The sequence below is a fragment of the Emys orbicularis genome, chromosome 2, assembly GCF_028017835.1.
Source record: "Emys orbicularis isolate rEmyOrb1 chromosome 2, rEmyOrb1.hap1, whole genome shotgun sequence".
Lineage (NCBI taxonomy): Eukaryota > Metazoa > Chordata > Testudines > Emydidae > Emys > Emys orbicularis.
Window position 1 is genome coordinate 60,567,014 of NC_088684.1, and position 15,695 is coordinate 60,582,708.

At 40.2% G+C, this 15,695-nt stretch overlaps 1 protein-coding gene across 1 annotated transcript in view; it reads right to left on the reverse strand.

The window, feature by feature from the left end:
• Positions 1-15,695, reverse strand: part of C2H8orf34 (chromosome 2 C8orf34 homolog) — a 252,748-nt gene that overhangs the window by 37,422 nt on the left and 199,631 nt on the right. The window contains exons 9-10 of the mRNA XM_065397933.1: positions 10,208-10,293; positions 5,624-5,697 (exon numbers count right to left, since the gene is read on the reverse strand). Of these exons, the coding sequence (XP_065254005.1) occupies positions 5,624-5,697; positions 10,208-10,293 (160 nt within the window). The remainder of the gene's footprint in view (positions 1-5,623; positions 5,698-10,207; positions 10,294-15,695) is intronic.

A 15,695-nucleotide genomic window follows, 5' to 3' on the forward strand; every position in this document is an offset into this window, starting at 1 on the left:
TTTGTACCTTGACTGTGTCTTACAGCATCTAACAGAAATGAAGTGATACTATAATAGCTGATGGACGTATTAGCCATGTAATTGTTTTGTGTAATAATATTAATTAGATTTGACACAGAGATTGAAATGTTAAAGCCAAAATTCAGATTTGAGTGCTTAAAGTTTGTCAGTTAAATCCATGTTTAGTCACCTATGAAAGTGAATTAATTTTCAGAGGTGTGAAGCATTTGAAGCCCTTGTTGGTTTCAGCAGGTACTCAGGTTTGTAAAAGTTGGTCTTAGTACACTGATGGTGCTACATAAATAATAGTCCTTTCAGTTCACACAGGTGCAGGGATGTGCCACTGCTATTAGCAGTGCAGGATCAGGACCTAAGAATAGTTCTTATTTTAGGCCCCAATCCAGCTCGATGCTGACCCAATCCAGCAAAGGGTTTAAGCATTATGTTAAAGTACTGAACATTGAGCACATGAGTAGTTGGGACTATTAACATGCCTAAAATTAGGTTCATGTTTAAGTGTTTTTGGGAACTGAGCCTCATGAGAAAATAGTGGAAAAGAATAGCAAAGTATTTGCAATCAAATTAAGTTATATAGCATTGGAAATACTGTATATACTTGTTCATAAGCCAAATTTTTTTAGTAAAAAAAGGGAAGCACCGGAGACGGGGGTCGGCTTATGAACGGGTATAGAGAGGGAGAGGTGGGACACAGCCCCTCCCCCCAACAGAGGGAGCAAGGAGAGGCAGCACAGCCACCAGTTGCTGCCCGGCCCGTCAGGGTAAGCAGCTGGTGTGCCGGGACACTTTGTTTACTTAGGTTTACCTCCGTGGCTGCGGAAGGTAAACAAACTATCTCGGACCACCAGTGGCTTATCCTGATGGCCCAGGAGCCAAAATTTGCTGACCCCTGAATTATAGGGTCGGCTTATGAACGGGTTATAAAAATTTTCCATTTTTACTTATCCATCTTGGGGGGGTTGGCTTATAAATGAACTGGCTTATGATAGAGTATATACAGTAGTCATATTTAATGCACATCGAAGTGTTAAACTTTTAATTTTTCCTAGTACAATCAAGCCTCAAATAGTTCCACAAATTTAATTACCATTAAGGATTTTTTATACATACCATAACAAAATCTTCTGTGTCTGTGTGTGTGTGTTTTTTTTCAATAAACTAAAAGAGCAAATGGGAGAAAAAAAACCTCTATAAAACAATGTATTGGGTATTTGTTTTCACAGTAAGAAATAAATGGCAAAAAACTGCCTTTTGCAGTTGGATGACTTTCTTTTCATTTGTTACACTTGAATTGGGTTAACTCACAAGTATTTTTTTGAAAAGAAAAAATGTTTTTATGTCAGCATGCAAGATAGAGTTGAGTGAGTACAAAGAGTTGCAAGAAAAACAAAAATAATCACAAGCCCTGCTTGTTCCAGGTTCTGAAACAAAAAGTAACTACCATATTATATAGTGTTAACTGTCCAGTTCACGTGCCCCATTTTATATCAGTACTGTCATCTGATATTTTATTTTTTAATTTCTAGATTTAAAAAAAAGTCAGTGAGCTAGAATTAAAGTTTGCCAGGTGAAATATTTTTGCAGAATTTTGTTATCTTGAGTAAAAAAACCAAAAACCTGTCTCACTGCAAAATTACATAAGCAAAAGCCAAGCATTTCACCTTGGTATCTTTCTTATATGAAATGTATATACAAGCTGTGTTAGAAAGAGGTCAGGAATGAGAATTTCCAGCTGAGGTCATAAACTGGGAAAGATCACTAAGCATATTTTAAATAAATTCAATTTTAGTTTAGATACAACAGCAGAAAACTGGAATGGTGAGAAGATCACGTTATTGCTTAAAATACATCAATTTACTTGTCACTAGTATTTATTATTTGCTTAGCACCAGTGTGTTTAATGTTGTACAGTAGATAAAATAAAGTCCATCTGTCCCCCAAAAGTTTATAGTCCCACAAACAGTTATTATTGGGAATACTTACTACTGTGAGCAGCCCTACTGAAGTCACACTAGTCTTATATTGACTATTCTCAGTTACAGGTCCTATCAACAGAAGTGAATGTTTGCAAGACTGAGCCCCAACAGATAGACAAAATATGGGATGCATTGGGAAATTCAGAGATTGGGGTAACTTAGTAACTTTCTTGTTTGTTTTCTGGTGATTGGATATTAGGTAAAATTCTACAGCAAAGAGAAGGAGAGAGACCAGTAATCTTTAGATATCTCACTTTACAATATGCCCTTTCCAGTTTTGACATACAGCAGTCTTGACAGACTAAACAGAGTACTTCATGTTTGACTCTTAGAAAATTCATTAGGGATGAAAACCTAAAACATTAATAATAGTTTATTACTAGCTTGTTAGAAAGTTAGTTTGTCATGTTCTTTATTGTAAAACAGAAATGTAAATGTATAATTTATCCTATCCCTTTAAGGGTCCAACAAAAACATAATGAGGTAGTTTTTCAGATGGTGTAAATTGTATTCAATGGAGCTATGACAATTTATACCAGCTGAGACCTACCCCAAGATTTTCAAAGTACAGGTATGGGCATTGCTTTAGGCAAGTCCAAAGCAAAAGGCTGAAGTGTGGGTTCCAAGTTGTGGATATTGAAAAGAACTCCTTTAGCTCTCCTCTCAGTTCCCACTCTTTGCCTAAAGACCCTTCTTTCCTAATGTTGGTTGATTTGTCCCACAACAGGTCATTCTTATTAGGGGAGGAGGAATTAAAACAAACATGTCAAATACAAATAAGGCTCCAGAGAAATTTCTGCTAAAGACCAGTTTAAATGCCAAAAGAGTCATATTACTGCATTTGAAGACATTCTTAGCATTAAATTCGGCAAGAGTGGAACTGGATTAGCAGATTTAGCCACTCTTGTGCGTGTGGATATCCAACTGTGTGACTATAATGGAAAAAATGGTTCCATTTCTGGGAAGTCTTTGATTAATATAGTTACTGTTCTCTTCCCCCCTCAGCTTTTACATTATATGTATAAGTGTTTTGAGGTTATTTATGTGGAAATAAATCAGTGTGTATATTTTGAATAGATGATTCTGAAGTTACTGTATATTTTTTATCCTCTCTTATTAATCTATTTTAGGTACTATGGTAGGGTGGGCAGGTGCCCGTTTTTCGACCGGAAAGTCCGGTTGAAAAGGGGACCTCACAGTGTCCGGTCAGATCTACTGGCTTTGGGCAGGAAAGGGGTGGTGCCTTGGGGAAAAGAGGCAGGGCAGAGGATGTTCCGGCACTCCTGCTGGAGTGTCTGGTTTTTAAATACTACCAAGCTGGCAACCCTATACTATGGTGAAGGGGATCCTATAAGTATCTAAGTGCCTTACATTATTTAACGTACATATTTGTCCTCAACACCCCTGGTAAGCATTATCACCATATTGTTCCAATAAAGAACTGTCACAGTGAGTAACTTACCAAAAGGAAGTCTTTGGGGGAGTGTGGTGGAGCGGTGCCCCACCCCTGAGATGGGCTGAACCAGGCCCGAGAGGCTGCGCAGACCAGCAGCCAATCAGCCAAGGCCTGGGGAGAGCCAATCAGGGCAGGGAAAGAGGCAGCCAATCAGGGCCAGGCTGGGTCCTATATAAAGGCTGCCTAGCAGAAGCGAAGTCAGTCAATCCCTGACTAGTGAGGAAGAAGGACTAGCTCCTGAGCTAAGGAGCAGCACCTTGGACAGAGCAGTGCTGGGCAGGCTTGGGGAAGAGGAGCAGGGCTCCGGCCCGGATACCTGCCAGGCTGCGGCCCTTGCTAGAAGGGGTCGAGAAGGTGCATAGGGCCAAAGGGGAAGTGGCCCGCGGAAGCTAAGTGGGCAAGAGCAGAGAGGAGGACGACAGAGGTAAGCCGCCACTAGAGGATCCCTGGGTCGGGACCCAGAGTAGCAGGTGGACCTGGGTCCCCCCCTTCCACCCTGGCATTGCCCCTGGCCACTGAGGAGAGGGGCTGAGACAGACCACAACCCGCCCCTAAGACTAGGGCCTAGACTCTAGGGTTGTGGCTGGCCACTGAGGCAGGGGCAAACAGAAGGACTGTTGTTAACAATGCCCCCGTGGAATGGGGTGAGACCAGAGTAGTGGGCACTGCCGGAGGGCAGTGTCCTGAAGCGGATGATGACTGCCCTGAAGAGGACACCGCCGAGCAGGGAGCAACGCGGGTCCCAGGACAGCAGAACGGAGATAACGGGCGAGCTACCACGCGTTGAGGGTGCTCCGCAGCGGTCAAGAGCTAATTCCCGGAGCGACCAGCAGGGGGCACCAGCCTCTTCCCTCCTTCATTAAATTAAATTTTAAAAAATGCTGGCCATGGAAACCTGTCCTCCTCACCGCCTGCTATAATTTTTGCCAAGGTGGAAAAATTAAAAGTGATAGTCATGGTTTTCGATTCAATACGAAAAAAATAGAAAGTGAATGTATTACAGTGCTTGCTGTTAGCTCTATGTGAAGAAGAGCAAAACCGGGGAAATTAACAGGAGCCTCAAGCCAACCCACAAAATTCTCCTATTCCTTTGGCAATACATCTCTGTTCCTATCTATCTTACACAGGTATTGTGAGGCTTAAAATCAGTTCAAGTCTGTGAATTGCTCTGACATCATTGGATGTAAGGCACTGTAAGAGCTAAATATTATTTAGTATTATTAGTATTTAAGTGGTTGTAGGATCATAGACTACAGATATGTTAATTCTTAGCAATAGGGCCCTTCTTTCCTTAGCTCAAACAACAACTGGATTGGCTTACTTTTCACTTTGGAGAAAGGGATTCATTAAACCTTATCTGCATTTAAGGGAGATAACAAAATAGAATTCTTGTATCTGAGCAGCACTTATTACTTAATTAAGCTTCATGCTAGTATATTATGAAGTAAGTTTCTAAACTTCACCAGTAGGAGGCAGTTGTTTACTTTTTAGTTTAGTTTCTGTTTTGTTTGCTTGAGAAATAGTAATTTACTTGGGCATATACTCTACTCTCAGTCTTTACACATGGCCACTTTGGACTTCAAATAGTTTTTGCTCTAACTATATTTTCTACAACCTTTATAACATTCTACTGCATTCCAAAATAAGAACTTTGTTTCAAATTTTATCAGAGTTAACATTTAATCATTTAAAAAAAATTAATCAGATACTTTAAACAAGTACCTCTTTCACTTTTCTATTGGTTTCCTAGCACCCAATATCAAATGGCCTAAATTGTCCGAGAGAGGCTAAATGCAAATTTCATAACTAAATTTAGAATTAGATTAATTTATTGTCATCAATAGAGCATAAAGCAAAAACTACCAAGCTAGTGAAATAGTTATTTGATCTTCTTTAATAGCAGAGTTGCATACAATGCTTTGGATCCATGTGTGGAACTTCCACTGCTCTCAATAGGAACTATGTTGCCATTGAGACGTGTATGGTTCCAAGTGTGCAGGAAACAAAAATAGTTTCAAGGTAATACCTCCCCTGCCCCACTGAAGGAATCAACATTACCACAGAATTCGTCATTCGGGTATTATTTTTCATGTATACCCTTCAGCTTTATATAAAGTCTTATTTCAACAGCTTGTTTTGGCAGATTGGCACATCTGTAAATGAAGATACTTACAGGTCCTGTTATTTGAGATGCACTCTCAAATTCATCAGCATCCTCCATCAGTGTTTCCACCCCAGGCACTGAAGCTGTTCCAAAAAGGTAGAAAAGTAATGCACATTCATCTAATTAATTAGAGCATAATTAATCTCATAGAAAATCAGAAAATAAAACCTGTAAATTAACTGCCAGGATAGTAAATGTGACTACAGAAGTTATACACCTCTACCCCGATATAACACTGTCCTTGGGAGCCAAAAAATCTTACCGCATTATAGGTGAAACCGTGTTATATCAAACTTGCTTTGATCCGCCGGAGCGCGCAGCCCCGCCCCCCTGGAGTGCTGCTTTACCGCGTTATATCCAAATTTGTGTTATAGCAGGTCGTGTTATATCGGGGTAGAGGTGTACATTGTATAGATTTTAATGCGTGTCTAGGTTTGAGCTCTGTTACTGTGCATGAATAATGGCTTGGTAGAATGTGGGAGAGTATTTCTAAATGGATTAGGGTGACAAATAACTAAGTACAGCTGCCAAGATGTCTGTAGCTTATTATTTTTATTATTAGTTTAACTATTAAAACAAAATCCTGCTTGTCCTTTAGTGTGTACAGTAGCACAGTTAAGCAGCTTTAATTTAATTAAACCAATTTAGACTCCCACTGGAATGCTGTTAAAACAAAACATCCTGGGAAAACAGAAGTGCTAGCAGTCTTAGAGGGCAACATTCAGCAACCTCAAAGTATAAGAATTGTTTTTCATTAAGACACAAGTGTCGTTAGAAATTAAATTATAGGCTGAATTCTGCATGGACTTATATCCTACATACTCCTCTCTTCTTCATTAATTTCAGCCCTGAATTTGGCCCTAACAGTCTCAGATGAAATAGTATGCACATGTTTAAAACTAAGCACAGCTATCCTACTTATGCTAATAATTAACATCCCTCATTTAAATACTTTTTCCAATATATCAGAATGCCAACCTGGAAATTTTTAATATCTACTGCTTACAGGAAAAGAGTTTATGGAACATTCATTATAGCCTTTTTAAACACTCCTAGTTAGAAATCATTTGTTGGTTAATTACATAGAGAAGAAAATAGAAACCAATAATTTATATGAACAGGGAATTGTAATTTTCACAACAAAGAATTCTTTGTATAATAGACAGCTAAAGTTGATTAAACTCACTAATTACACTATATCACACAACATAATCTGTACCCCTAACACAATAAACCTACAAATACCACATATAAATGTTGCTATACACAGTATGTATTATTTTTGTTCTTTTCAGAGTCTTTCAGTTAAAATTACCAAATTCCCTCCTGTACCTTGGACATTTATGCAGCTAAGTTCCATATCATGAAGAATCTCATTTTACATTATACTTGTATCAACTGCAGCAATGTTTTAGCACTAGATGCTGCCCATAACAATTCATGCTCTTTATTTCTTTCGCATTAGCAATTTGTTCTCTAGTACAACTTTTGTATTTGATTCCCCGTGAAAGCATGCACTGACTGCAAAGATATGTTTCAATTCAATATAATATTTTTCATTACACTTTGCACATTTAGGGCCTGTTCTCCCTGGTTTCATGGAGGCTTCTTGAAGAGTAAGGTGCACTTCTTTACATGAAGGGGCCAGGAGCAGTTAGTTGTTAAGTGAATGCTGTAAATTGCTGCAGCAAGTATTCCTCAGTATGTAAGTTGAAAAATCGCAGGCTGGGGAGGGGGAATGGAATATTGCTCCCCCAACAGCAGATAGTGTTGTGAAAGCAATGGGACTCATGTGGTCCTGCTGCAGGGCAGATGAGGGATGCTTTGCAGAGTGTCTTTACCACCGTGGACCCCAGCTGGGTACATTCCAAGAAAAGAGCAGAGGCTGGGGTAGTGAATCCATGGTAAGGGACAGGACAGACCTGTGGGCGGGGGGGGGGGGGGGATCTGCTTCTCCCCATCCCTAACCTCCATAGACATTCCTGTAACATAACCTAGGGACACTCAGGCTGTTTGCTGTGAGCAGTATTTGGTACTGAGCTATTAAATTCCTCTGCTTATCGTTTTTAGTGAAGATATATGGTACCATGCAAAGAAAAGAGTTGATTTATAACAAATTACAAAAGTCTTGTATTCTAAAATCTTAATACTGAGGGTCTGATTCTACTCTATCATTAATATGAGATTAGATCAGACATGAATCCATTTAATTCAACAGGGTTACACTAATGTAAAACCCACATAGTAGAAATCAAAATTAGGCCCTGAATTCTCAGTGAACCTAGTTTAGTGCCTGATGCTGCAGCTTTTACTCACATAAGCAATCCTGTCACGAATCATCACATTGACTTCAGTTGGCTGAATTGCATGGTCCAGGATTACTCATGAATATGGGTTGCTAGACCAGATATTTAGCTAAGTAATTCTGAACCCAATACATTCTAAAATGCACAAGAGACGTAGTCCAGATCTAATAACTTAACATCATGCCCACTAACTAAGTAGCAGATCACTATCCAAAAACAGAGGCATGCACTTTAATTTTGCTAAGCATCAGCACTGTGCTTGTATATTCTGAACCAACGGTTATCAGCATTTCTCAGTATATAAATCTTCTCTCAGCAGGGAGTACAGCATGATTAGTAATGATAACTAAGAACAGAAAATAAACTCAAATTACATTGGACAAGCCTGATCTTAAAAAAAAAAAAAAACTAGCAGAAAGGTTTATCTTATGATGCATTCTCATAGGACGTAACTAAAAATGGGAAATGTAATAGAATAGCTGTGCTTGGTATTACAGGAGTTTTCCAACAGTATTTAAAAGATTTTTCTACTGTTTGGAGATGATTATCACCACATATGCAATACCGACTGCAGGGAAATATAAGATATACAGAAATCAGGCTGTACTCTAAATATAGTAAAGATTGATCGGCTAGGCAGCTATGAGTTTCATGCCTATTTCTGGATTGTGCCTACTTATGAAAGGGTCATTTTTCAATCAAAATATATTGCTCGTCAACACTTGAAGAAAAAAAAATTCAGAAGGGAATATTTTGCCCAGGGAATGCCACATGAGGCAGAACATTTCTGAGAGAGCCCCTTGTTAAAATTTTGGCAGTACATCACTGCTGCCATCTCTCCTCTTCCCCGTCTATCTGGGTAGCGGGTTGTTAGTGTGCAGCTCCTCAGCCATAAGAGGCAGATGTGTGTGGGGTAAGGTTGGGGTCCCTGCCCCACTTGCCTGCCTACTACTGAGGAAACCTGCTCCCTCCTCTCTTTTAAGTATCCTTGGGGAGGAAGCACAGGATTTGGGGATGTCCTAAATTCCTCCAAATGCCCATCAGATACAGGAGTCTCCATCACATAGCAGGAGTGTTTTGTCATAGAGTCATAGACTTTAAGGCCAGAGGGGACTAATATGATCATCTAGTCTGACCTCCTGCATGTTGCAAGCCACAGAACCTCATCCACCCTCTCCTATAATAGACCCATAACCACTGACTGAGCTACTAAAGTCCATGTTGCCCACCTTCTGCTGCTAGCACTATGCATGGCCCCGAAGGGGCACTACAGAGTAGCCCCACCTGGCACACCTTCCAAAATGTTCAATAAAAGAAATAGACTTTAGGGAAAGACTCAACTGAAATCTACTGTAGATAATATTGTAATACTTATGGGTCCAATGGAGATATCCTTCTGCGACAGCATGGCAGAGTGCATTATTGTTGGGACAAGGGTGTTTGGGAGGGGAGGAGGAGGGCTAACCTCCAAACAAAAGCTTAATTTTCTATTTAGTGACACATACTCAATTACAAACACTGACACTCACTGTTTGTAAAATGAGGGTGAGGAATGGAGCAATAATTTAAGACTATCCAAATACCAGCAGAAGATTTAGGTTTAGGTTATTGTCTCCAGGAGGGCAGACATTCAGTGAAATAAATTAAAGTAGATTTGTTACAGTCCACAGTAGTTCAGTTTTTGTTTTTATTTCCAGGCTCAAAAATGGCTTAACTGGTGGGTCACTGATAAAATCCAAAAAGATCCACTTCAAAGTTGTTTACATCTAGACATTTTGTACCCAAAACTGTTGCAATCTGAAAGGCTACCTCCTTCCCCATGACATAACTGCTCTGGCTGAGATCGAGCTAGACCCCCTTTGGTATGAAAGTGAGAGGCCTGCTGGCAGAACATTCACAAGAAGGCCCATTTCCACAGGCATTTTCCCCATCCCGGCCCAAAATAGCCGAAACTTGCCCCGGGCACATCACAAAGCCCATATGTTGGTGTGGGAATTAGAGGAGGCAGGATTTCTGAGACAGTTGGAGGCAGGATTTCTCTTTGGAGGAAAATGTAGGTTGCCTGCTGATTAGCATGATCTCGATGCACTACTGCTCTTTTGAGTTATTGCACAACTCATTTTTATTGTCAAGGGTGATCAGTGCTGGACAAGCACTCTTTGGTGTGGAGTTTAAATCTAAATGTATTTAGTTTTTTTTTTTACTACAATATATTATTTGACCCCACTATTTCTTCACTATTATGTTTTGCTGTAACGGGCAGCGGCACATATATTGTATAACTTACCATTGGAATCTGATGCCGCTTGCTCGGTCGTCTGAGACACTAGTGAGACATCCTCTGCTGTTTCTGCCAAGTTATCTCCTTGCAGTCTAAATGAAGAAAAACATGTATGTAAACATTATATAATATAGATTTCTGAATTGTTCTTTCTGAATTGACCTGTGGCTATGAGACTGAGGTAGTTTATTCCTGGCCATATCCAATCACCTAGCATTCCAAATATTAAAAGGACAAGGTTAGCTAGAAAATAGATATTTATGATTCAAACATGCAAACTTTCATTACCCACAACATTATAGCATTCTATGATGGGTCTATCAGGCCTTCTCTGCCCCCTGCTTGTGCTCTCGGTGCCCTGACACCTCTGTGCAAGGAAAATCTGTTCAGGCTGCCTACCAACAAGACTTAGTCCTCCAAAGCCTCGAAGGGCCAGGAGGAGACACTGACAATTGGGAGCTAGCTGGCCAATTGAGGAGCCTTCTCGGGGGGGCAGTTCTGAGTGAATGTGGGACAGAAGAGGAGCTCCTCGGTGCTAACCCAGAACCCAGGGGCAAGGTCAGAGCCTTGCCTTCAATCACCACCACTAAGTGCTTTCCTTTGAGTTTTTTGTTTCTTTATTAAAGGCACAGAAAGCCAAATTAAGAATTTATTATTTTGTTACTTGACTGGTTAGAGATTGATGGCACAGCCCACCCGGCTTCAAGCAGGCAGCCAAAACTTGTGGACTAAAGCAGGGAGTGCCTGCAATGCATGTCCCTAAAGGGAACACTACAGAGTAGCCCCATCTAGCACACATACCCAAATGTTTAATAAAAGAAACCGACCGTGGGGAAAGATTCAACTGAAACTTACCGTACATAATTTTGTAAGACTTGTGCTAATATTTATGGGTCCAATGGAGATATCCTCTAGCTGTCTTGATATGCTACTAAGTGCTTAATGTGAATTTGTTATTTTTATAACCCATTTAAACCAATTAAAGCATCTCTCTATATGTATTAGAGAGACAAGGTGGGTGAGAGCTTGAAAGTTTGTCTCTCTACCAACAGAAATTGATCCAGTAAAAGATATTTCCTCACCCACTTTGTCTCTCTAATATCCTGGGACAGACATGGTTACAACGCCACTGCATATTTTCAGTTATACTTTTATAGAAGAGAAAATGTGTGTAAAAGCACCTTCTTTTTTCAGTTCCCTATGCTTTCTTCTTTACATCTACAGACTGCAATCAGTGTCTCAGCAGCACTTTTTAGGAATAAATGCCCTTCTTGCTTATGTTTCTAATCAAATGCTTAGATGAGTCCCACTGGCCCTCTTCAGGCTCCTCTGAACCCTGAGTCTTGTTTTCATCCTTGGGTATTTATTAGCAGAACTTAATCTCATATAAATGTCAATTACCTATAGTTCATTTTAAATAGTGATTGTTTATTAGAACATGGAGAATATTAAAAAACAAATTTAAATTGAATGAATTTAGCAGATTCTATGAACTACAACATTCTAACTCACTGGAACAATTAACCCATCACTGGATGTTGCTTAGTTAACCCTCTCCTATCCAGGTCAGTAAGTAATTGGCTCCTGCTGCATGGATGCTGCCCTATTAACTCCCTCGTGCCCACTGCCCCTTTCCCGGCTGGCTCCCCCATGCAGGCACTCACTGACGCTTCCTGTTCACCTCCCTGGATGATGGGGGGTGAAGTTCTAGCTAGTCCTCTGGTTTAGGTACTGTTGCAGGAGCCAGACCCATGGCAGCAGCATGGGGGAGCAGTGCTGGTGCCCTGCTACCCATTCAGATTTGGCCCTGCCTCCCCTCCATCATGACAGGGGATGGGGATGGCAGCAAGACCAAATTTGAGGGAGTGGCATTGTGATCTGGCGCACAGGGTCACAACACCACTCACACTATCCCTCCTCCACTCCAGCTAGCCATGTGCCTAGGTTATCTATGCCTTAATCTAACCATGTATGAATCCATCCTGCAGGACTGTACTAAATGGTAATAAGACTCTGGTTACTGACACAGGAGAAGGTACTAAGCATGCTCAAGTGACTCTCCTGTCCTAACTTAGAGGGCAGCTCTTCCAGGGCTGGCAGTCAACTAGGAACAAGTTCAAAGATGCTGAAGAGCACCACTTTTGTGATGGTGCTCAGCCAGGGAGAAGCATGCCTTCCCAACAATAATCAGGGAAAAGATTGATCCATCAACAAAAGCATCAGCTCTCTTTGCATCAAAAACTGACAGTCACCATCCACACACACTTTAGTCATGCACTCTGATCAGGAGGATATCCCCCCACCAGGGACCAGAAGTGAAAGATGTCCTGGGTCCCAAACTTCACTTAGTTGGTTTCTTTTTTTTTAATTAAAAAAAGAAAACCAGCCTGTCCATCCCTCTCCTTCCCTGCTGGAATCACATAAGGGTAATCACTATGACCCACATTTTTAAAGCTATTTAGGCATTTCTCCACTCAGCATTGCAATGCCTAACTGATAGGAATCTGAGAGCATGATGTTTAATAGCATTTAGACACCCAAAGATGCAGATAGGTGCCTAATGTGTTTTTTTTTTATTATTATTATTTTTCAAAAGCCTAGGTGTCTACCTGCCATTGATTTCAATAGGAGTTGGACACCTAAGCACTTTTGAAAATCCCACAAGCCCTATGTCTCACTTTTGAAAATCTGGCCCTACGTCTCACTTTCAGAAGTGACTTAGGTACTTAGGAGCCTACGTTCCAATGACTTTCAATGAGACTTAGGCTCCTAAATCAGGTAGGCTGATCAGAGCAAAGATCTGGGCCCCTAATTCTAGGGCTGTAGTAATTCCTATTTCCTGAGAATTCTGTTAATTCTTTAGGATCTGATACTGCAGAGGCATTGGCGTGCACAGATCCTTGATTTTGAATGCAGTTCCACTGACTCTGATTCCACACAGAACTCAGGATAAAAACTCTTTAGAATAGGTATCTTAAGCCCTGATTCTCCTTTGCCCTTCATCTTGCATAGTCTTTTACACCAGTGCAAAGAGGATATAAAATAGGACCAGTCTGATTTGGTAGCATTTTACAATCCCTCTGCACTGATGTAAATGATGACATGGGTGCAGGGCAATGGAGAATCAGGCCTCTTGTCTGCAAAGCATCCAGAAAGTGAGGAACCCAAAACTAGTAAATACTTCTGAAAATTCTGGTTATCTGACAGTGTGTCCCTTTAAATCTAATTCAGGTAACAAGACCTTTCTGAAATAGCTGGCTGCCCTCTAGTGTTACATGTTATTTTCTTTAATGTGGGTCAACACTTGATTCCTAGTGATCTCCTACAGTAGAGGTGATTGGTATAGTTTCATGAAATCATCTGCATTTGGGTCTCCTAAAGAGAAAAATGTAGATACTTTTACTGTATCTAGGCACGCAATACCATTTTCTTGGGCCCAGTTGTTGTCTCTGCTAAAGCATGTGGCGGCGAGGCGGGGGAGGCATTCCTTAAGCATCTTACTCTAATCTTTATCTATCCAGAACCAGAGGATACCAACCTGGTGTTACCATCTCCCCTGCCTCTCCTGGAACCCAGCAGAGGAAAGGTTCTGGAAGTTAGCCTGGAGGCAAGAAGGAGTGGGAGTCCCTATTCTCTATGGCTACATCCCCTGGCCAGTCTGGAGATTTCTGTGCAGAAATTACAGTGTTATTGCTATGCCAAACTGCTGTGTTAAGCTTAACTCCTATGGAGCCCCTATGCGGATGCAGCTGAGCAACTGCAGATGGTGTAAACCAGGGCAGGATTTGGCCCAAAGAATGTATTGAGAAGTTGTAAAAAATTCTGAACTGCAGCGTATACAGCAATTTGTAATAAGTATACAAGAATTATTACTTCTCACATTATGTACAGCTAAGGGCCCAGTCCTGCAGTACTTACTCAAGCAAAAGTTCCATGGATTCCAGGATCAAGGTTTGCCTGAATAAGGACTACAAAATCAGGCCTGATAGAGTTACGCTAGATACATGAGTACAAACAGGCATGAAGGTGAATCAGTGCAATACAGCCCCCCCCTGCACATTTAGAAAATAAGGTGATATAAAACCAGAAGTTAAAATGTTAGCTACATTCCCTCATTGAAACACTTCTATCAAAATCCCCCATGTCCACATCAGAGGAAGGAAAGACCAATTCAAAACATTAAGTCCAAGGTTGTAATTAGAGCACCTTTTTATCCACCACTTTGAAAAACTTCTTTTCACACTCCTAAAAATAAAATAAATAATCTAAATTTTTCAGTATTTGAAAAATGGCAGCAATTAATGTAAATAACGAGAGAAATGAGTTTCCTTTTAAAATCCAATTACGAAAATATTTCTTTTGACTTCCTATCTTCTGAAAAGGTGATACTTTCTATAAATGTTTCTGACACTTACACAGTATATAATATTGCTGAAATGCTGAAAATATATTTGCATATAGGTGCCCTCTTATCTACAGTGCTAATTATTCTCTCGGCATTGACTGACACACTAAAATTGTACGTGATTACTTCAGGCAAGACTTTTTTTTTTAAATCTTATCATATAAAATTACCCTACAAAGTGAAAAATTAATCACCACAACCATGGAGGTGACACATAACTCCACACTATAGCCATGATTCAGCAAAGCACTTAAATCAATTAAATTATTTGCATGTTTAAAGTTAAGTGCATGCTTAAATGCTTTGCTGAATAGGAGACTCTGAATTTAGGGTCAAATTCTTTAAGATATAGATTGCAATAGGAGCATTCATGTTATCAAAACAGAGTGCAGTTGGATATTAAACTGACCAGGTGCAATTGCCTGAGATGCAGCCTCTGCTCAAATGTGTACAGCTAAGCTAAAAGAAAAACTAAGTTACTCCTTGAATTATGTTGCAAACACTCCTACAGATGAGACTGTTGGGAGTATTCTGCACAGAAATTAGTTTTGGCTAATACAATACGAAATTATTGTTTCTATGAAATCTCACTGGCAATTCCTGTGTGGCAGAAACATCCCAAAATGCATTGTTCTGTGATATCACAACTACCAAAAGTCACATTGCAACTCCTGCGATGATAGATGTCAGAGATGGAAAAAACCTCATAGAATTATTGATTTCATCTCCTTACAAGTACAGGAGCCAGTCCCCTAAGAAGCATCAGATATTAAACTGCTACTCTAGTTCCCTTGTTGCAAACCAAAAGGAAAATAAGATAGACTAATGGGGAATTAATATTTCATCTTAGTTCCATTCGCAAGATGGCAGGATATACTAGGGGGATTTCACAGAGATTAAATTATGTTTTGTTTTTCAATTAGTTAATGGCCTAGATAGTGGGGGCATTATGAATATGCACTTGGGATAACTCACTCTTCAATTTAGATCTACGGTTCCCCTTTTCTATTGGATGAGATCCATGCCTCTTTAGCTGAATATAGTGTGCTGGCCCAGCCGAAGGAGGCTGAGATAAGAGAAAACATCTCT